This window comes from Vanacampus margaritifer, chromosome 5 (genome assembly GCF_051991255.1).
Source record: "Vanacampus margaritifer isolate UIUO_Vmar chromosome 5, RoL_Vmar_1.0, whole genome shotgun sequence".
NCBI classification, from domain to species: domain Eukaryota; kingdom Metazoa; phylum Chordata; class Actinopteri; order Syngnathiformes; family Syngnathidae; genus Vanacampus; species Vanacampus margaritifer.
Genome location: NC_135436.1, coordinates 19,064,333 through 19,083,626, shown reverse-complemented (window position 1 = coordinate 19,083,626; position 19,294 = coordinate 19,064,333). Strand labels below are relative to the sequence as shown.

Sequence of the window (19,294 nt, the reverse complement as noted above, 5' to 3'; positions counted from 1 at the left end):
CAGCTGACTTTTGGACAAGAGGCAGTCAGCTAATTGCAAGGCACATGTAGACAACCATAGCACGTCCGCCTCCCAGTGCAGAGGACGTGAGATCGAGTCCGGGCTTCGACCTTCCTGGGTGAAGTTTGCATGTTCTCCCCTTGCCTGTGTGGGTTTTCTCCAGGTACTCCGGTTTCCTCCCACATTCCAAAGACATGCATGGCAGGTTAATGGAACACTCCAAATTGTCCATAGGTGTGAGTGTGGATGGTTGTTCAGGGTGTACCCCGCCTACTGCCCGAAGCCAGCTGGGATAGGCTCCAGCACCCCCGCGACCCTTGTGAGGAAAATGGATAGATGGATGGATGGATGGATATCATCATATTTTTTAGTTTGTCCTCACTAGGGTCGCCTGTCCCAGCTGACTTTTGGACAAGAGGCAGTCATCTAATTGCAAGGCACATGTAGGCAACCATTCACACAAACTTCCACACCTACTAATAATTTAGAGTCCACAGTTAACCTACCATGCGTCTTTTTGCAATGTGGGAGGAAGCCGGAGTACCCAAAGAAAACCCGCACAGGCATGGGGAGAACATGCAAATGCCACACAGAAGGGCACAACTCAAATGTGAACATGCAACCTCTACGCCAGGGCTAGGGAACCCTGGTCCTCGAGAACCCATTGTCCTGCCTGTGTTCCATGTCTCCCTCCACCAACCCACCTGATTTGATGAACAGGATCATTATCAGGCTTCTACAGAGCTTGCTGATGAGCTGATAACGAGTCAGCTGTGTTGGAGGAGGAAGACATGGAAAACAGGCGGGACAGCGGCTCTCGAGGACCAAGGGTTCTGTACCCCAGCTCTAAACTGTGCGACGGATGTGCTAATCAGTCGTCCACTGTACTATGTAACAATTTCCTCCTAAATATCTTTACAATAGCCTTCTTATATAACATCTTCTAATCAATAGATTAACACCATAGCTGTTCACACCTGATTCATATGATCAGGATCAGACTTCTGTAAAACTTGCTTATGAGTTGGTCATTTGATTCAAGTGTGTTGGAGGAGGGATACAACTAAAACAGGCTGCATAGGGGCTCTCAAGGAGTGAACTTGGTCACCCCTAAATTAATCTTTCTAATTAATCCATCTCATTAATAATAACATTTTGAAATTGACAGTCAATTAACTGAATGTTAGTGAGTGAGTTAAACGGCCACTGCTAATATGTACCAACTGCTACAAAATTGTTGGCTTGTCATTGCAGTGGTGACGGAAGGACAAATATTTTTGCAGTCTATAAAAGTGACGCACCAGTCGAGTTGTGTCCTGTGTAAGAACAGCTTCTTCAGTTTTTGACAAATATATATATATATATATCTAAGATTAATTGCTTGTCAAAATTGTATCTACTCCACTGAGTTTAGGGGGAACTACAAATCCCAATAGTACGAGCCCAGCAGCAAAGTCTTGTTTCTTGTTGCTTAAATCATGAGTGGTGTCCATATATTGGCGCAAAGGGGAGAACATATAGAGTAAACAAAAAACCCAAGGACGTTGGCTCTGTTGGCACAACTCCAATGAGCGATCTGGCTCCACTGCTGTCCTCTGCCTCCCACTATTTCCCCTCTGTCCTCTCCCGTCACACCTGGAATCCTGGCAAACCTGCATCGGAAACAACTGAACATCCTCCAGCTCTCTCAAAGATACTGATTGCATCCTCCACACAATTACCCATTTTATTTCTCTCTTAAGAACATGAACTGCTTTCAAGTCATCTGCCAGAAATCATCTTGTCTTATTTATAACATACCGGGGTATAAAAACACTGGCTGTAAAAATCTAAATTCTTGCCACTATGTTTGGATGTGTGCACACATGAGATGACATGTGGGCAACCCGCTAACACTTCCAATGTGAATCGACAAATTTAATATATGTTGTGTTGGGTTAAAAAAAAAAACACACATCCTGCCCCTTTAAATCTTTAAATGATGTCAACTTAGCCCCAATAAATTTACGGTGCTTTTTTCGTGTATTGCACTGACCTTGGAGCTTTGATGGCAAAATTTACAATACCTACAGTAAATAATCTCCTTGAAGATCCTTGGATTGTATATTGCAGAATCAGACGGATGTATTCAAGACTTGCAAGTTATTGAGACGTCAGTTGCTGTTGAGCACCTCTTGATATCCATACGTCATTTGAGTGTATTGAGTTTTCTACTATCAATTCGAGGTGATCTTTGTTTAAGGAACATCTGGACGAGGAAGAATTGAAAGACGATGCTTATTGACTTGGCACTGCAATTAGCGGTTTGATGACAATGCATTCACTCCATGTCTGTTGAGTTCCTTTTAGTCAACTGTGCTGAGATCTGTAAATCAAATGAAAACGCGTCCCCCAACTTTTGAATTGTATTAGTGAGGATATGTGTTTGTTTTTAGATTTTACACAGCTTTAAGTGAAAGAATAAATAAAAAGGTCCATCACGCTTGAGCTAACAGAGTGATTAATGAAGCTGTCACAAACGGTGCCGCCCAATCTTTGGCCTCCGTAGTCAATACAGTCCCTGCGGGTAACGTCCCTAACACAAATTCATTAGTCCTCTCCACACTACAGTGGTAAGTGGGTGACGTTTTCACTTATTGAGCTTTCCTGACCGTGCTCGGGAAGGAAGGGCGAGTTGCAATCAGTTCTCAATACCCACTACCAGGCAAATGCCACCCGTTTGAATTGGAGAAATAGCTTCAGTTATACTAGCCGCGTATTTATTTATTTCATTTTCTTTTTTTTTCTGGAGAGCTCAGTATTGTTCATTCGGTAATTTTACCGATTTGACATGTCATCATCATTGCTCTCTCTCTATTTAAAAAATAATAATAATAATTTTTTTTTTTTAATTTTGTATGTGGGTGAGTATGTGTATGTGTGTGTGTGCGTGCGTGTGAGTGTGTGTGTATATTCATTAGTTCACCTAAAACCTATTAAAAAATCCCATACCGTTCACCTAAACCGAACACTTCCAGCCAGAGTCGTGAGGCTGTCAGGAGAACCGAGGAAGGACTAAAGAAAAGAGTTGTATTGTTCATCTCCTCTCTCTTCATACCAGCTTCTATCTTAAGTGGCTAATCTACTAAATAGTCCATTGTGTGAATAGGTTTGGCTTTTTTTTTTTTTTACCTGTGCAGGCGTGACACCTATCTCCATGTTGTGGTCCATGAGGATTCTGGAATCTCCCGCCATCCTCAACTGAAGCTCAACACCTACAGAACATAGGAACATGTTGCCATTATTGCCCAGACAGGAGCTGTCCATTATTAGTTCTTAGTGTTAAAATAAAAGCAGTAACAATGTTATTTTGGAGTTAAATTATTTTTCTCCTGCCATGGAAATGTCCTCAATTTATCAACCTGTCAATACTTTCAGCGACTACTTGACAGAACACAAACCCACCACGGTTGTTTGAAAAAGGTTTTAAAAGGTTACTTGTTCTACAAATGGCCACAATTGCATGTGTATACCACATTTCCCTAAATATAAACCAGAGACATTTATTTACTCAACTGCAAGGTATAACAGGAATCTATTGTGGGAGGTTTGTAATAGTAGGAATATTTTAGCCAGATTTATTTTTAGCCCCTATCAATAATGCATTGCGGTTCAAGGCAAAACTACAGTACAGACTTGTTTCTGCACCGTCTCACTTTGATCAATGGACTTTCCAGCCAAAACAGACCAGTGGCAGTGCGGCTCATCTACAAAACCACGCTGATCTGTATTTATTAGTTAGGTCTATTAATGAAACAACTTTTCAACCCAGTTTACATGACTAGTAGTAGTAAGGTGCTAGATTTACACCTTTGCATTTACTCAAGTGACCTTTTGGAAAAATTGTACTTGTACTTACTTACATATAATCCTGTGAGGATTTCTACTCTTACTACTCTTACATTGTGCTGTGTTGCACTTGCTACTTTTTGAGATGTCCCTACACAAAGCACTAATTCGGGACACAATAAATTTATGAGATTATGCTCAACAATTGAGTTGAACACAACTAGCATTACACTATGGACAAACACAAACAACACATTACATTGTAAATAAATTAGATAACTGACGACGTGTAATAAGATCACTTTTGTTTTCCCCAACGATGTGATGAGAATATATCTCATGACAGGTGTATGGGATTGTGTTAGGAGCAGGTGTATTATTGCTATGTGTTTTTGCAGTGAGGGTGTGTGCATGATTATGTGTCTCGTAAGGATGCACTCTAAAAACAGTTGGGTCAAAAGTAACCCAATTATGAATCAAAAATTGACTGATCCACTTTATGGGTCAATTTGACCCAACTTTCAGTGTTGCTTTATACAAAATGACCCAACAAAAATGTTGGCCAAAGTTGGGTCAAATTGACCCAAGTAGAGTATCAGACCCAACTTTCTGGGTTGTTTTGTACAAATGTACTTTTTTTTTTTTTTTTGCTAAATGACCCAGAAATTGGGTCAAATTGACCTAAGTAGAGTATCAGACCCAACTTTCTGGGTCGTTCTGTACAAATGTACTTTTTTTTTTTTTTTTCAAAATGACCCAGAAATTGGGTCAAATTGACCTAAGTAGAGTATCAGACCCAACTTTTGGGTTGTTTTGTACAAATGAACTTTTTTTTTGCAAAATGACCCAGAAATTGGGTCAAATTGACCTAAGTAGAGTATCAGACCCAACTTTCTGGGTTGTTTTGTACAAATGCACTTTTTTTTTTTTTTTTTTTTGCAAAATGACCCAGAAATTGGGTCAAATTGACCTAAGTAGAGTATCAGACCCAACTTTCTGGGTTGTTCTGTACAAATTTACTTTTTTTTTTTTTTTTTGCAAAATGACCCAGAAATTGGGTCAAATTGACCTAAGTAGAGTATCAGACCCAACTTTCTGGGTTGTTTTGTACAAATGTACTTTTTTTTTTTTTTTTTTGCAAAATGACCCAGAAATTGGGTCAAATTGACCTAAGTAGAGTATCAGACCCAACTTTTGGGTTGTTTTGTACAAATGAACTTTTTTTTTTGCAAAATGACCCAGAAATTGGGTCAAATTGACCTAAGTAGAGTATCAGACCCAACTTTCTGGGTTGTTTTGTACAAATGTACTTTTTTTTTTGCAAAATGACCCAGAAATTGGGTCAAATTGACCTAAGTAGAGTATCAGACCCAACTTTCTGGGTTGTTTTGTACAAATGTACTTTTTTTGCAAAATGACCCAGAAATTGGGTCAAATTGACCTAAGTAGAGTATCAGACCCAACTTTCTGGGTTGTTTTGTACAAATGTACTTTTTTTTTTTTTTTTGCAAAATGACCCAGAAATTGGGTCAAATTGACCTCAGTAGAGTATCAGACCCAACTTTTGGGTTGTTTTGTACAAATAAACTTTTTTTTTGCAAAATGACCCAGAAATTGGGTCAAATTGACCTAAGTAGAGTATTAGATCCAACTTTCTGGGTTGTTTTGTACACATTTACTTTTTTATTTGATTTGCTAAGACCTTTTGCAATTGCTAAATTAAAGTCAAATCGGACCAACACGTTTACTCTTCACAATTCACTGGCTTCTCCATCGTCCCTAAATGCCCAAAAAACCCAACTTTCTGGGTTGTTTTGTACAAATGTACTTTTTTTTTGCAAAATGACCCAGAAATTGGGTCAAATTGACCTAAGTAGAGTATCAGACCCAACTTTCTGGGTTGTTTTGTACAAATGTACTTTTTTTTGCAAAATGACCCAGAAATTGGGTCAAATTTGACCTAAGTAGAGTATCAGACCCAACTTTCTGGGTTGTTTTGTACAAATGTACTTTTTTTTTTTTTTTTTTTGCAAAATGACCCAGAAATTGGGTCAAATTGACCTAAGTAGAGTATCAGACCCAACTTTCTGGGTCGTTCTGTACAAATTTACTTTTTTTTTTTTTCAAAATGACCCAGAAATTGGGTCAAATTGACCTAAGTAGAGTATCAGACCCAACTTTTGGGTTGTTTTGTACAAATGAACTTTTTTTTTGCAAAATGACCCAGAAATTGGGTCAAATTGACCTAAGTAGAGTATCAGACCCAACTTTCTGGGTTGTTTTGTACAAATGTACTTTTTTTTTTTTTTTTTTGCAAAATGACCCAGAAATTGGGTCAAATTGACCTAAGTAGAGTATCAGACCCAACTTTTGGGTTGTTTTGTACAAATGAACTTTTTTTTTTGCAAAATGACCCAGAAATTGGGTCAAATTGACCTAAGTAGAGTATCAGACCCAACTTTCTGGGTTGTTTTGTACAAATGTACTTTTTTTTTTTTTTTTTTGCAAAATGACCCAGAAATTGGGTCAAATTGACCTCAGTAGAGTATCAGACCCAACTTTCTGGGTTGTTTTGTACACATTTACTTTTTTATTTGATTTGCTAAGACCTTTTGCAATTGCTAAATTAAAGTCAAATCGGACCAACACGTTTACTCTTCACAATTCACTGGCTTCTACAACGTCCCTAAATGTATTTCCACCAAATAAAAAAAATGGAGGATGCATCTATTTTAAAAGAGGCATTGATTTGTGAAGTGAGGCACGTTGTAGATTAGAGGCCAATTTTTGAGAAAATATGGTATGCAATTTGTGCCTAAGGATCTGTTTTTGACATTGTTTCCTGGCAATGAGAGAATGTATGAATTACACTCACTGGTAGCATTTATCCAAGCGAGCAAGCAGTTGTGTGTTTGTCCCTTGTGTAAAGTTGTCGAGACATAACAATAGATCATGTGAAAAGCCCTATTTTTTTGTGGTAATCCTGTTAAACCTTTCAAGCTACACGGGGCAATTAATTTAGAGAGCCCCTGGGTGTTGTTTGGAAATCAGCGACTGTTAATTCAGCAAAGGAGCCAGGGATTTCCCAGTGCTCAGTAATCAACGGTGCTAAAAGAAATACGGATAAATGATGTATTTTGGCTGATTCACGATCCAACGGCATCTGACATTTCCTTGTCATCGGCCGCTAGCATCAATCAATTTGATCGCTGACCAGCAAAAGGAGAGGCAACCAGGAAGCGGCCGACTAAAAGTGAGAGGAACACATCACAAATCAGGCCCACACAGGAATGTAGTGTTGACATTGATGGTCCAAAGCAAAGGGCAGAGTGACGTGACAGGCATCTGAGCAGGGAGACGGGCAGCATGTGCGGGAACACACAAAGCTTCTCACTGAATACATGAAAATGATTCTGTTTTTCAGTCATTTTTGCTTCTCGTGAATTTAGCATGATCCGAGCGGGTTTGCGAACTGTAGGAAAGCGAGACTGATTGCGGCTCACGGTAGACTCAGCCATCCTGAATGTGAGGTGTTTTATCTCGGTGGTTGAAGAGGGTAACACGCATTTATCTTGTTACCATGAGAGTGACTGGATGCTTTCGCTGAATAGTGTTTGTGTTGATAACAGGAGTATTCTATCTGTTGGGCTTCAAAGTAACAGGAAGCAATGGTATAAGCGATGCCTGCTAATGTTGTGCTGTGGTGGCAGTAAAGTCAAAGTCGCTACCTTGAAGTGGCCCATGTCGCAAAGTTAACATAATTATTTGAACAAGATCATTGAACGCCCCACAAGTGTTATCCAGGCTGGTTCGCCGTGATTTGAGACCACAGAAATAGAATTATTATTTTTTCCCCAACACTGACTGTATTATCCTCAGTACAAGCGAGCCCACCATCAACAATAATGTTGAAGCAGTTATTATAAATTCAAACATGACTTTTTACTTTGCTTTCATGTGGAGGGCAAGAGTAACCTTACTTTCAGATATAGAGCATGTTGTACAGCATATTTTATCATCAATAAGAACAGTGTTTGTGCAAAAAAAAAAATGTACTGGTGGTAATAATAAATTGCTTCCCTATTCAGGCAAAAGCATGTAGTTAAATATTGTACAGTCCAATCGAAGCGGCACTGCTCACCACAAAAGTCCACAAATAACAACACGGTATTGCTGGAGCACTATCGTTTCAGTCCAAGATGAAAAGTGAAGAGGGTCTTCTGCCCAGATTTAGTCATAACTGTTTTAATTTATTTATTTCCTCAGTAGAACTTTTATCTATGGATCTGTCTTTGTGAGTGATGTCGCAATATCTGCCAAGTGTCTGTAATCAATGATGTTTTTAAAGTCTTATCGTCATGACTGGGACCTCATCTATTTCCACAACAATGGGCCATTGTCTGTGGTTGAAGTGTCTGTAATCAATGATGTGTTTAAAGTCTAATCTCATGTCCGGTGAACTCCAGGTGGGCTGTTTGGAGGGGGCGTTGTGGTACCGCCCCTTCAAGATAGTATAAGAATGTTGTGAGTCCGCTGTAACTTCACACTTGCGAGAAGCTGCAGCTATGTTCTGTAAACTCGCTTGTGTCCGGAATATTCTGTAAAATAAAACCTTCGAAGGAACTGTTCACCGATCTTCAGCCTGGATTCGGATAACCAACATTCTCACTACCCGAAAGAAAACGAACACGCAAAGAAAATGATTATTTTCTTCAACAAAAGAAAGACCAAATAGTTAATTAACTAACGTAGTTATACTGCTCATTGTAGTGTTTCCACAGTAACAGTAAGGCAAGATGGCTGTGTAGTCAAGATCAATCCCTGAGCTATATATAAGCACTGACTGCGTATCACCATGAGATGGAGACGCTTGTGGCAACCTGATCTGCAGATAGCGCTAACCGTATCGACAGCGGAAGTCATACATTGTATTGTAGTGCTTGTCGTGGCATGGTTACAATTAATAACCATAGTAGTACGGTATGTTGCAAAGTCAGCAATATCACTTCCGGCAGTTTAGAATACAAATGTAACTGCGGCATTATTGGTTGCTCATCCGTGTAAAGACATAGTTTACAATTTATTGTTGTTGCCGGGAAAAAAAAGAACAAAAACTGTAGAAAAAACAAAAACAAAACCTGCCGTACAAGCAAGAAAAAGGAGGCCAAACAACTGTAGACAGTAACCAAGTGGCGGATATAAACTAGCGATGTTGGATGCCACAAATTTCCTTCTGATCCGATAATCAAAAATGAAACTGGTATCAGTGAAACCGAACTGATACTTATTCCACAAATAATGTGTCTGATTATTTATGTTTAAAAAAAAAAGCTTCATAAAAAATACACATTAGATAATTTTATTATTATTGTTATTTATCTTTTTTGTTTGTTTGTTTGTTTGTTTTAAATGTAGAAGTATATTGAGGCAGCTGACAAGAACTTGTTGTTTTATAACACTGGATCACTCAAATTTAAATTGCTCGTAAATATTTAATCAGAATAATGTTTTAATATTTCATGTTAATTCAAGTGCGCTTCTCCCCCGCAAGGTTTTGCAACTAAACGAAAGGAATTCATGAGCTACCATTCAACAGGTTTCCCCTGTAACATTATTGTGATTGCAAAGGACTACATTTAAATTTACGCATCGACTCGAGCAGCAGTGTTCTCTACGGGGAGCCGCCGCGGTGTTGCACTTTTTTTTCTAAAGACACGTTGAAATTTGCCATATGATCGCATTAAGATTTTCAGTTGTGAGGGGTAAAAAAAAAAAAATATGAAAGAAGAAGGCAGCCCCGCATTCTGCGCTTCCCCGTTGCCATGGCGACTTGACAAATCAGGCCTCCATTGATGTGGTCTTTTTTTAGAACCCAGAGTTTCCTCTCTCAGTGCCTGTCAACTCGCTGTTCAGGGTTAGTCTTGGTGTTTGTTGAACATGCTTTATTGTAATCAACTTTTTAATGATCAATTCTTAAGGAAACTTCACCTGAATAAATGTAGGCTTTTTTTTATTTTTAAACCATGTGAGATTAATTCAATAATACACACATTTATAACTCCAAGTTGAACTCTGTTGCTACTTCTTGAAGCATGTATTTTTGTTGATTGGCTGGCAACCAGTTCAGGGTTCACCCCATCTCTCACACCCGCTACCCTGATGGGGATAAGCAGTACAAAAAATGGATTTTTTTTTTTTACTTATTTCATCACAGTATATATTAATATGAACAATTCCAACACAAACAGTGTTTAGCTCTGAGATCGAGATACAAGTTTGAATTGTTCCTTGATTATGATCGTGATAAAAAAAAAATTGTACGTCAAATCAATTTTTCCCATTGAGATAAATGGAAATGACATTAATGCGTTCCAGCCTCCCCTCTCCCCAAAAAACAAACATGTTTGTGTTTTAACCCATTAAGGCCTAAAGCTTACAGAGAGTCCTTTTCAGTCTGCCTCATCATAAATGCCTCATATTCTGTGTTGTGGTAAAACCTGAGGTGTTTTCACAAACATGTCTAAAATAGCACCCCACATGACTTAGTTTACACTCTGCAGTAATGCCATTGTAGTCAAAGTGGGACTTAAGTGCCAGGCAGAAGAACGAGTTCCCACCAGCTGCATATCATTTAGACAAAATCCCAGTAGCGTAAATACTTGTATTAAATATAAATATACAACCTCAAATGACTCCAATACAAAGGGTATCAATATTTTGATTTGAATATTATTTTAGAGCAGAAAAATCTGGTATTGGAGTTACTGATATTTCTGTATTGATCCACGCATCATAAAAGATACCGCAACTAAATGTCAAAGCTTATCTTGTGACCCTGCATCGTCGTCATGGAGGCTGCTTTCCTTGAAGTAACAGCAATGAGTTATTGTTACTGGTAGTGTCACGATTATGTCCCCAGCCTTGATCGGCTCATAAAATAACAAGGACTTGGGTCCCTATCTTTATTCACTTGTGACACATTGAGGTCGGGCAGGTCAAATGACTAAAAACGTCCCTAGCAAGTTTGGCTCCAGGCCGGACTAACACTGATATGCTGCTAGACTCGCGTATACAAACTTCATACCAACCCGCCCTCCCCGTTTTCCCATTATGTCCGATAGCGAGCCGAGTGTATCAAGTTTTACCCTTCTCATGGATGACCTTCTCCGGAGTGACACTGCTGCATTGAGACGTCCCTCTCGCACTGACTGGAGAACAATTTCCCTAATGATATGTCAAACTCTCTCAATCACTTTCTGTCTCTCTCTCTCTCCACATCCCTCAGTCACTTCCTGACACCCTTGAAATATTCAAGGCACTACCAGTTGTACAGCAGTTTTAGGTGTGTGTCACTCACCCGGAACTGGTAGTATGTCCTCTGTTTTATTACCTGAAGAACCCACGGGGTCAAATTTGGCCCCTATAAATTCTGCTACTCAAATAACAAAGACCTTTTTTTTTCTTTTTTCTTTTTTACAAATTTAACTTCAAAAGTCCAGAGTGCCACTTCTGACCCCTGCATGGGGCCATCTAGTGGATGAATATTGCACTTACATGAGCCAGAGTGGTGGTGACAAGATGGCTGGCAACATGCTGTTTTGTTGAGCTGGAAATCAATCCAAACAAAACCTTCTTCTCAGCAAACCATCAGATGGTAAAATTGTGTTTTTTTTTTGTTAATCTATTTCATATCATGTTGCAGAATGCCTAGGAGTATGTTTTATATATATATTTTGATAAATTAGCAACTCTGAGCTAGTTCCAAAAACAAGGGTTAAAATTGAAAAAACATATATTTTGGTGTTCAGTGAATTTATAGCAGTCATTTAATGTATAATACATAATTTTCCAAAGAAGAAAAGGGTTCTTGGGTTCTCCAGGGTTAAAAACTTAGATGGTTTCAAAAAGCAACACCTCGAGGAGCCACATCACAACCCTCTTCAAACCCTCAAATGTTTCTAATCTGGTATTGGTGTTTGACACTTTGTTATCCAGGGGCATACATTTGAGTTTCTAGGTGCTACTCATAGCTGGAGAGGAATGATGGCCAAGCAAAGAAATATAGCTTCAGTTTAGCATTTTATACCATTTTGAGGCAGTCTTGACACATCAAGAAAATAGCTTGCTGTAACGTAAACATGCAAACGGCATTAGTTAGTTAGTTGAACACTGATTGAACATTTGATTGCACACTAAACTTTGCTAGCGATGCAGTTTTCACAAGACTTCAGGCCATCGTTAATACAGTGCAGGGAACTCATTTACAACACTTTGGGAGCGACTGTGCTTTGTTGCTAATGTTTTGGCAAACAATACTGTATCTATACATTGCATCAGCGGAATAATGTTTCAGTGCTCAATCACGCTCTTGCACTGATTCTACCTCACTTGTTTGCTTGAAGCATCATGATTTGTCACTTGAGACAACCTATATTCACGTCCATATGTCCTCACACTCTAAAAGCAGTTGGGTCAAAAGTAACCTAATTATGGATAAAAAATGGACCGATCCACTTTATGGGTCAATTTGACCCGACTTTCTGGGTTGTTTTCTTTTTTTACAAAATGACCCAATTTTTTGACCCAAGGAGCTGACCAATATTTATTAGTTATTTTACACTTAAGACACATTTCTTGACTCAAAGTTGGGTCAAATTGACCCAAGTAGAGGATCGGTCCATTTTCAACCCAACTGTTTTTGGAGTGTAGTAAGTGCAAAGGAGAAACAACATTTAATCATGCACATCATAGCCTGTTTTTTAACAAAGGTTTATCATAATTTGTCACTTGAGACAACCTATATTCACGTCCATATGTCCTCACACTCTAAAAACAATTGGGTCAAAAGTAACCCAATTATGGATCAAAAATGGACCGATCCACTTTATGGGTCAATTTGACCCGACTTTCTGGGTTGTTTTCTTTTTTTACAAAATGACCCAATTTTTTGACCCAATTTTTTGACCCAAGGATCTGACCAATAATTATTAGTTGTCTTACACTTAAGACACATTTCTTGACTCAAAGTTGGGTCAAATTGACCCAAGTAGAGGATCGGTCCATTTTAAACCCAACTGTTTTTAGAGTGTAGTAAGTGCAAAGGAGAAACAACTTTTAATCACGCACATCATAGCCTGCTTTTTAACAAAGGTTTCGAATTAGCTGGCGATATCACAGCAACTCAATGTATTAAGAATTAGTTTGTATATGGCAGGGCGAGAATTTTTTAATAAACTACAAGAAAGAATGGACCCATCCATTGCCGATCAATGGTTAAGATTGATATTTATTTACAATGAAGGACTAAGCGGTTAAGAAAATGGATGGATGGACTTTATTACCAAGAAAGTTTAGTTTAAATGCCAGCTCCCAAGTGAATTTTGTTGACCTTGTCCATCCATTTATTGAGTGATTGCAGATCTGGGCAATAATAGCGCCTTAAAATAATCTTTCAGGTACCACAGTCATCATATAAATCAGACTAAACGGTATTATAACGTCACTTTTTAATTTATTTTTATGCCATTTGTTGGTAGCTGTAAGGCAAGTTGTGCTAAGAAGATACCCAGATGTCCCTCAGTTTCCAAGAAAGTCAATCAACAAATGATTATAAAATATCAAGAAAATCAATGCTCGCCTTGTTAGCCATCCCCTATTTCTCCCTTTCATCTGTGTTAATGAGCTGCAAATGTATGGCAATGTATTTCCCCTGGGAGAAGGACGCTCACGCTCGCTCCATGCTTGCATAAAACCTGTTTAAAAAAAATTGGGGGGTGGGGGGGTGCTCCCATGTGTAAAAAGAGCTGTATGTGCTCTCTTCCCACATTTGAATGGCACTGCAGTAATTAACAGTCTTATTCTGCTTAAAATGATGTACAATTTGCATAAATTACAAATAGCTTCATTAGTGATGCTGATTTGTACTCATTCTGCAATAATCTGGATGCAGTTTGCAGAAGTTTATAAGCAACTAAAATATGTACGTATTCTTGTTTGCAGCCAATTATTGAGATCGTTTTTTTTTACATTTTAGATCACATGAGAGTTTTGCACTCTTTCCGCATCCGCAATTAGAAACGTAGTAACGCAGACGCCGTAAGGATGCAGGAATCCTCACTTGGGTTCAGTTCAACTGGCGCAACCTGAATGTTTATCAGATAGACGACCAAAGCATCTCTGCTATTGTCTGCCTATCTTCACGTAGGGAGTACTCATGAATTAGACAAAGAATTCACCACTATCAAAATATTCAAGTCAGACAAAGGTAGTGTAATCCTCACTGGCCTCGGGTCCAGAAGTGTTTTATCTCACAACCAGTAACCTGCTGCTCACAGATAAGGATACAATACATTAATGAAGACTCTCCTTAGTGTCATTAGCCACTTCAAGGTTCTACTCGCCTCTGTTTAAGACGGTCAGTCTTTATAACGGTGGTAAACTTCTCTGTTCACTAGTCTGAAAATTTTCTCACAGACAGCATAGACAACAAAAATGAAAAGAATGAGGACTGCATATTCTAAACTTCCAATTTTCACAAACACGTGATAACTGCAACACAATTGAACAATTTCCTCATTTTACTCATTGCAACAGCACTGAAAAGAAATCAACAATTTAGCCTTGAAGACAACACATCGCCATGACAACAGCTCTAGTGTGTGGCATGATCGAATGTGAGTGTAAATCAAAACCCAAAAAGATCACAAATTAGAGTTGAAGCAACAGACGCCCAAAAAAAACAATATAATGTGCCATGCGTTTAGAACACAAACTATAGCCCTCAAGCAAGCTTGTAATCCTTAGTGAGGAACAATTGGAACCTTGACTCAGCCCCCTATACAGTAGCCTATCTGGGTTTGACATGTCATCGAAAAGCAAATCAAGTGTAGGCTGTAATCTTTTGGGTAAACCAACTCGCTACTTCCTTGCATGTGAGCCTTGAATAACATGATTGCTGTTACACTATTGAATAGCTGCAGTACGAAAGGTGACCTGAACCCATTCCTACTCGTTGTAGTATTTTACAAATACAGAGTCTCGATTCAATTCCCCGGAGCCAGCAAAATGCACTGATGTGATCGTGCAACTCCATCCAATATGTGTGTGTGTGTGGTCTTGTTTTTGTCACATAGTGGGGCCAACATTTCGGGATTCCACAGAGTTGCGGGGCCCACCCGTCCATTTTGCTGCACAGGTTTATATCTCTTTTTGAGGGTCAAGACTTGGTTTTAGAGTTTAGGTTTGAATTGGGTTATGTTTGAGGTTAGGGTAATGAATAGGGGTAGGCAATCATTTTTCATGGTTGGGGTTAGGGGAAGGGGCTAGGAAATGCATTATGTCAATGAGATGGCCCCACAAAGATAGTAATACAAACTTTTTGTGTGTGTAGTCAAAAGACAAAACAGAACTCAAAAGAGAGACTGAAATATCAGTCCAAAGATGACGGATGGCTTTGCACATGCTGCACTGTACCAAAGCAGAAATATATCAGCTTAGTGAGGCTTTTGGCGAATCAGTGAGTGGGCCGTACTATAAATCTTGATGCTTGGAGTCGTAGGTGCAGTTGAATTTGCATTGCTTGATTCATGAGTGGTTTTTCTATGGGGTGATCGAATTATATAAGCAATTTTATACTACTTAATAGATTCATGCGACGTCAAGTTTGCATTAATATTCAGATGCTTAATTTGAATACCGTTATTCTTCTAAGACCAATACATACACAGATGTGGTATACTGTATACTGTCGTCTTCTGATGGCAACTTGATAGCCGGCTGACCGAACGGCATCCAGCTATTACTGTTCGTCGTAAGTCAATGGGGGAAGTAAGTGTGCGCGGCGGCCGGCAACTAGTATTAATTGACGGGGGGGCTGGCGGGCAGACAAGAAAAGCTTATAAAATACTAGAGGAAGCACTGTGTATGCACACAACATTGTGGAGTGATCACGATTCAGAAGCTGTCATTGGGAGAAAAAAAAAATTACAGTCTGTTTAATAATATCCAGTGGTGGGTAGTGCATCAGCATTGACGGAAGGTCCGTTTTGCTAGCAAACTGATGACTGACGCAAACACTGATTTGAGAAACAAAGATGAGAGAAAGTTTGGGGAGGAGGAGCAGTAATGGGTTTAGAATTTACAGTAAATATATATATTTTTTATGTGAATTTGTCCAAACTGTTTCTAAATGACTAAAATTGTGGGCTTGTAAATATTTAATTTATTTGTAACATTTTCCTAAAATAGTTGTGACGAACTGTACTTTAGCGATGACGGAAACACGGTAAAAATAACGTTGACGAACAAACAAAATAACGATTTTGTTTGATCGTTTTTTATATTGTCTATGTTTTTTGTTCTTTAAACTAAAATCTATGAATAAAATACTTTTTTTTTTTTTTAATAACGATGAAGGTTTGACGGACTGACGGCCTGAAATAACGAGGGGGCTGATGACGACGGACTGTTGGGCCGGCCACTAGCGAATGATGGACAAATTGCCCACCTCTGATAAAATCATATTTCCAACATGTCCACACTATCGTCTTTTTCCACATTCATCTACTGTTCTGATCAGTAAAAGACGTCAAAATTGACTCCGAAGTGAACTAATGTCTATCTGTGAGCAGTAGTATAATAATAGTTGCTACACATTTTTTTCTTCCTTGATGTGAAGAAGAGCGCATCCATTTGAATGAAGCGTTTACTCTTTTTACACGAACGACACGCGTAGTGACTAATTGGGGTATGGTACCTATTAGTAGGGTGACCACTTTATCAGAAATATGTCCTTGCTACGTACAGTCACAGAACACCGCAATCTATGAAGAAATACTGAATTAATGCAGAAGATGAATAAATGAATATAAAGTAAATTTATTAATGACTAAAATGTGTATCCAGGAAGGAGTTGGACATGCACACATTTCTTTAAGGATCTTAAGACGGTCTGTATTCCTGGAATAAGCTCATCATAAACAGTAAATGCCTTCCTTTGAGGTTGGCGTTCCCCCTATGTCCCCTTAAGACATCCAATCCTGACTTTATAAAAAGACCCACTTAATAATTCACAGACTTTGGAGAGTCTCTTAATGAACCAAACTTTGCCCTCTTTTGCCCGTTTATTCCGGAGATGCGGTCACAGCCTAGCAGGAGAGTTGCCGTTTACGATGATGCGCAGATAATAAGGTCAAAAGGCCTTCTATCAGAAACCATTACGTCTTTGCTGTTCACACTTCCCCCAGCGCACTTGAAATATCCAATAATGGCACAAGCAGCTGCAAGCAAGCTCATTAAAGATAATGCTGGCAAAAAGAAGCTTGTGAGAAATGTCTAAGGCTTTGTTGCTGTATTTCGAAATCAGGCTGTTAGAACTTGCCCTGCCTTTATTCTCTTTAACTAACAGAGCAGTGATGCCTCGCTTTTCATGTTTGTTTTTTTTTTATTCCCAAAGTAGAGACATTAAAAAATGATGACTGATTCGGCACATTGCCTAGACGCCAGGCTTTCAATTCCCCAATGAGACAATAGCGGGCGGACTACGGCTTCGGGGGAGCCGTACTTGATTAATACGGCCCGCTCAGCCCACTGCATTGCCATAAAAGTTTTACAGCAACTACTTTCCGGATGTGCGTTGGAGTACAGAGGGGTGTGCGGTTCGAGATGCTTGTTCCAAGGGAATCAATAAACATGATTTTTAGTCAATGCTTTGGTGTAGCCTACAATATTCATGAAAACATAGCCAGCAGATATCACTACCCCCGCGTCCTCGGCTTTATCTGCTGCTCCCAAAAGCAAAAACATGCTGCGCGTCTGCGGTCCCTCCACTCTCCTCCTCCTCCTCCTCCTCCTCCTCATGTGCTGCGAGTAACGCAGATGCACCTTGGCGCCGTAAACTCCTGCATTGCACTGAGCGCACGAGTGGAGAGACGAACGAGCTTCTCTCTGCGTTTTTTTGGCGTCACACAACCCCCTATCGTCGCCCTGCCCCCGCCAACCACGAGGGCACGAGGATGCCGACGTACGCATCACCGCAGTCGCACCGGCGATAAAAGATGCGGAGAGAGAGATGTGATGATGTGATTCGATTGCATGCTGATGGAGGAGGCTTATCCGACCACTTTACCCGTCAACACTTTTTCTTCTTCATTTGTTTTTGCTTGACGCTTGAATCGGTCTTGCTCTACTCAAGCTACCTCATCCGCACAGTTGATGTGCACTTTTCATCTGGCGAGCGACTCTAGATGGGGACGTTGTATCTAAGCCTTCATGCAAAGCAGATGCCATTCACCGATACAGTGATACTGCCATCATCAGCCAAGTGTATCATCAGGCTTACCTTCAGGTCTTTGCGGGAGTAGCTGTCCCTTCGAGGCATCTCACCAACTACTCCCCCCTCCAAAACTGTGCACTCCTTTTTTTTCCCCCCAGCTTCTGCCTCTCCTCTTCTGCCACCCTGCTCCTTCTGCTCCTCACAGCTCTATATCAAGTGTGAGCGAGGGCTCGGTGTCTCAGCCAGAGAGGCACGGGTGGGGGAGATAGAGGCAGAGTCAGAGTGGGAGAGAGAGGACAAGACAAGGGGATGTAAATATGTGCCCGGTGTCTTGATTGCTTCTCTCTTGCCACTTCCACGCACACGTCGGATGTCTTTTTCCCTCAGGATTTGTCCTTCGCGTGCGTATGTGTTTGTCACATACAGTTTTGCAGAGAGAGGTTAAGCAAAGGATGTGTTTGTGTGTTTAGCATTGAAGATGCAGACAAGGCATTAGCACACTGAGGGGGAGTGTGGTTGTAATCATTTGCCAGAAAATGCCTCGAGGGTTTGAGTGAGATGCAAGAAAAGAAAATTGTCTACGAAAGGAAGACACGGCGAGAATATAATGAATAGAAAGGTGAAGAAGAGTCAAGTGCCGTTAAAGGAGCGAGAGGTCATTTTGACCCAGAATTCCTCATGGGAGTAGAAAAAAGTGTTGAATCATTCACTACTCTGCCCCCACCACCCAGCAAAAAAAATTAAAAAAAAAGTCTGTTCTTGACAGACATTAATACAACATTTTCACTGCTTCATGAAGGCTCGGTTCTATTTGTATCAATTTGGGGTGTTTAGTTTTCCATTTTAAAATTGCACAGTGGTAAACTGAACCTTTGTCGCATAGAATTACCAAAACCGAAGGAGGAATTTATTTAATGATCACGGAAAGAAGAGACAACAGCAAGAAAACATTTGACTTCAGCAAAGATGAATAATCCTGCAATGCCCAGCAACAGAGAATGCTAACTTTTCTGCATTTATTTTTGTATTTGCTAGCCATGCCATCCGGAATGCTCAACCCAATAGCAGCGGCAACGTAACCACGTCCTCTCATCTCAACACTCCATGTAACTACAGCATGTTAGCGCCATTTTGCCTTATTGTCGAACCGTTACTAACTGCTCATGTTACGTGAATTTAATCTATTTCATGATG

At 39.8% G+C, this 19,294-nt stretch overlaps 1 protein-coding gene across 1 annotated transcript in view; it reads right to left on the bottom strand.

Annotated features, from left to right (window-relative positions):
• Positions 1–18,306, bottom strand: part of kcnj5 (potassium inwardly rectifying channel subfamily J member 5) — a 29,107-nt gene extending 10,801 nt beyond the window's left edge. Inside the window, exons 1-2 of the mRNA XM_077566475.1 lie at positions 18,167–18,306; positions 3,172–3,254 (exon numbers count right to left, since the gene is read on the bottom strand). Coding sequence (XP_077422601.1) covers positions 3,172–3,234 — 63 coding nt within the window. The 5' untranslated portion in view covers positions 3,235–3,254; positions 18,167–18,306. The remainder of the gene's footprint in view (positions 1–3,171; positions 3,255–18,166) is intronic.
• Between the last annotated feature and the right edge of the window lie 988 nt (positions 18,307–19,294).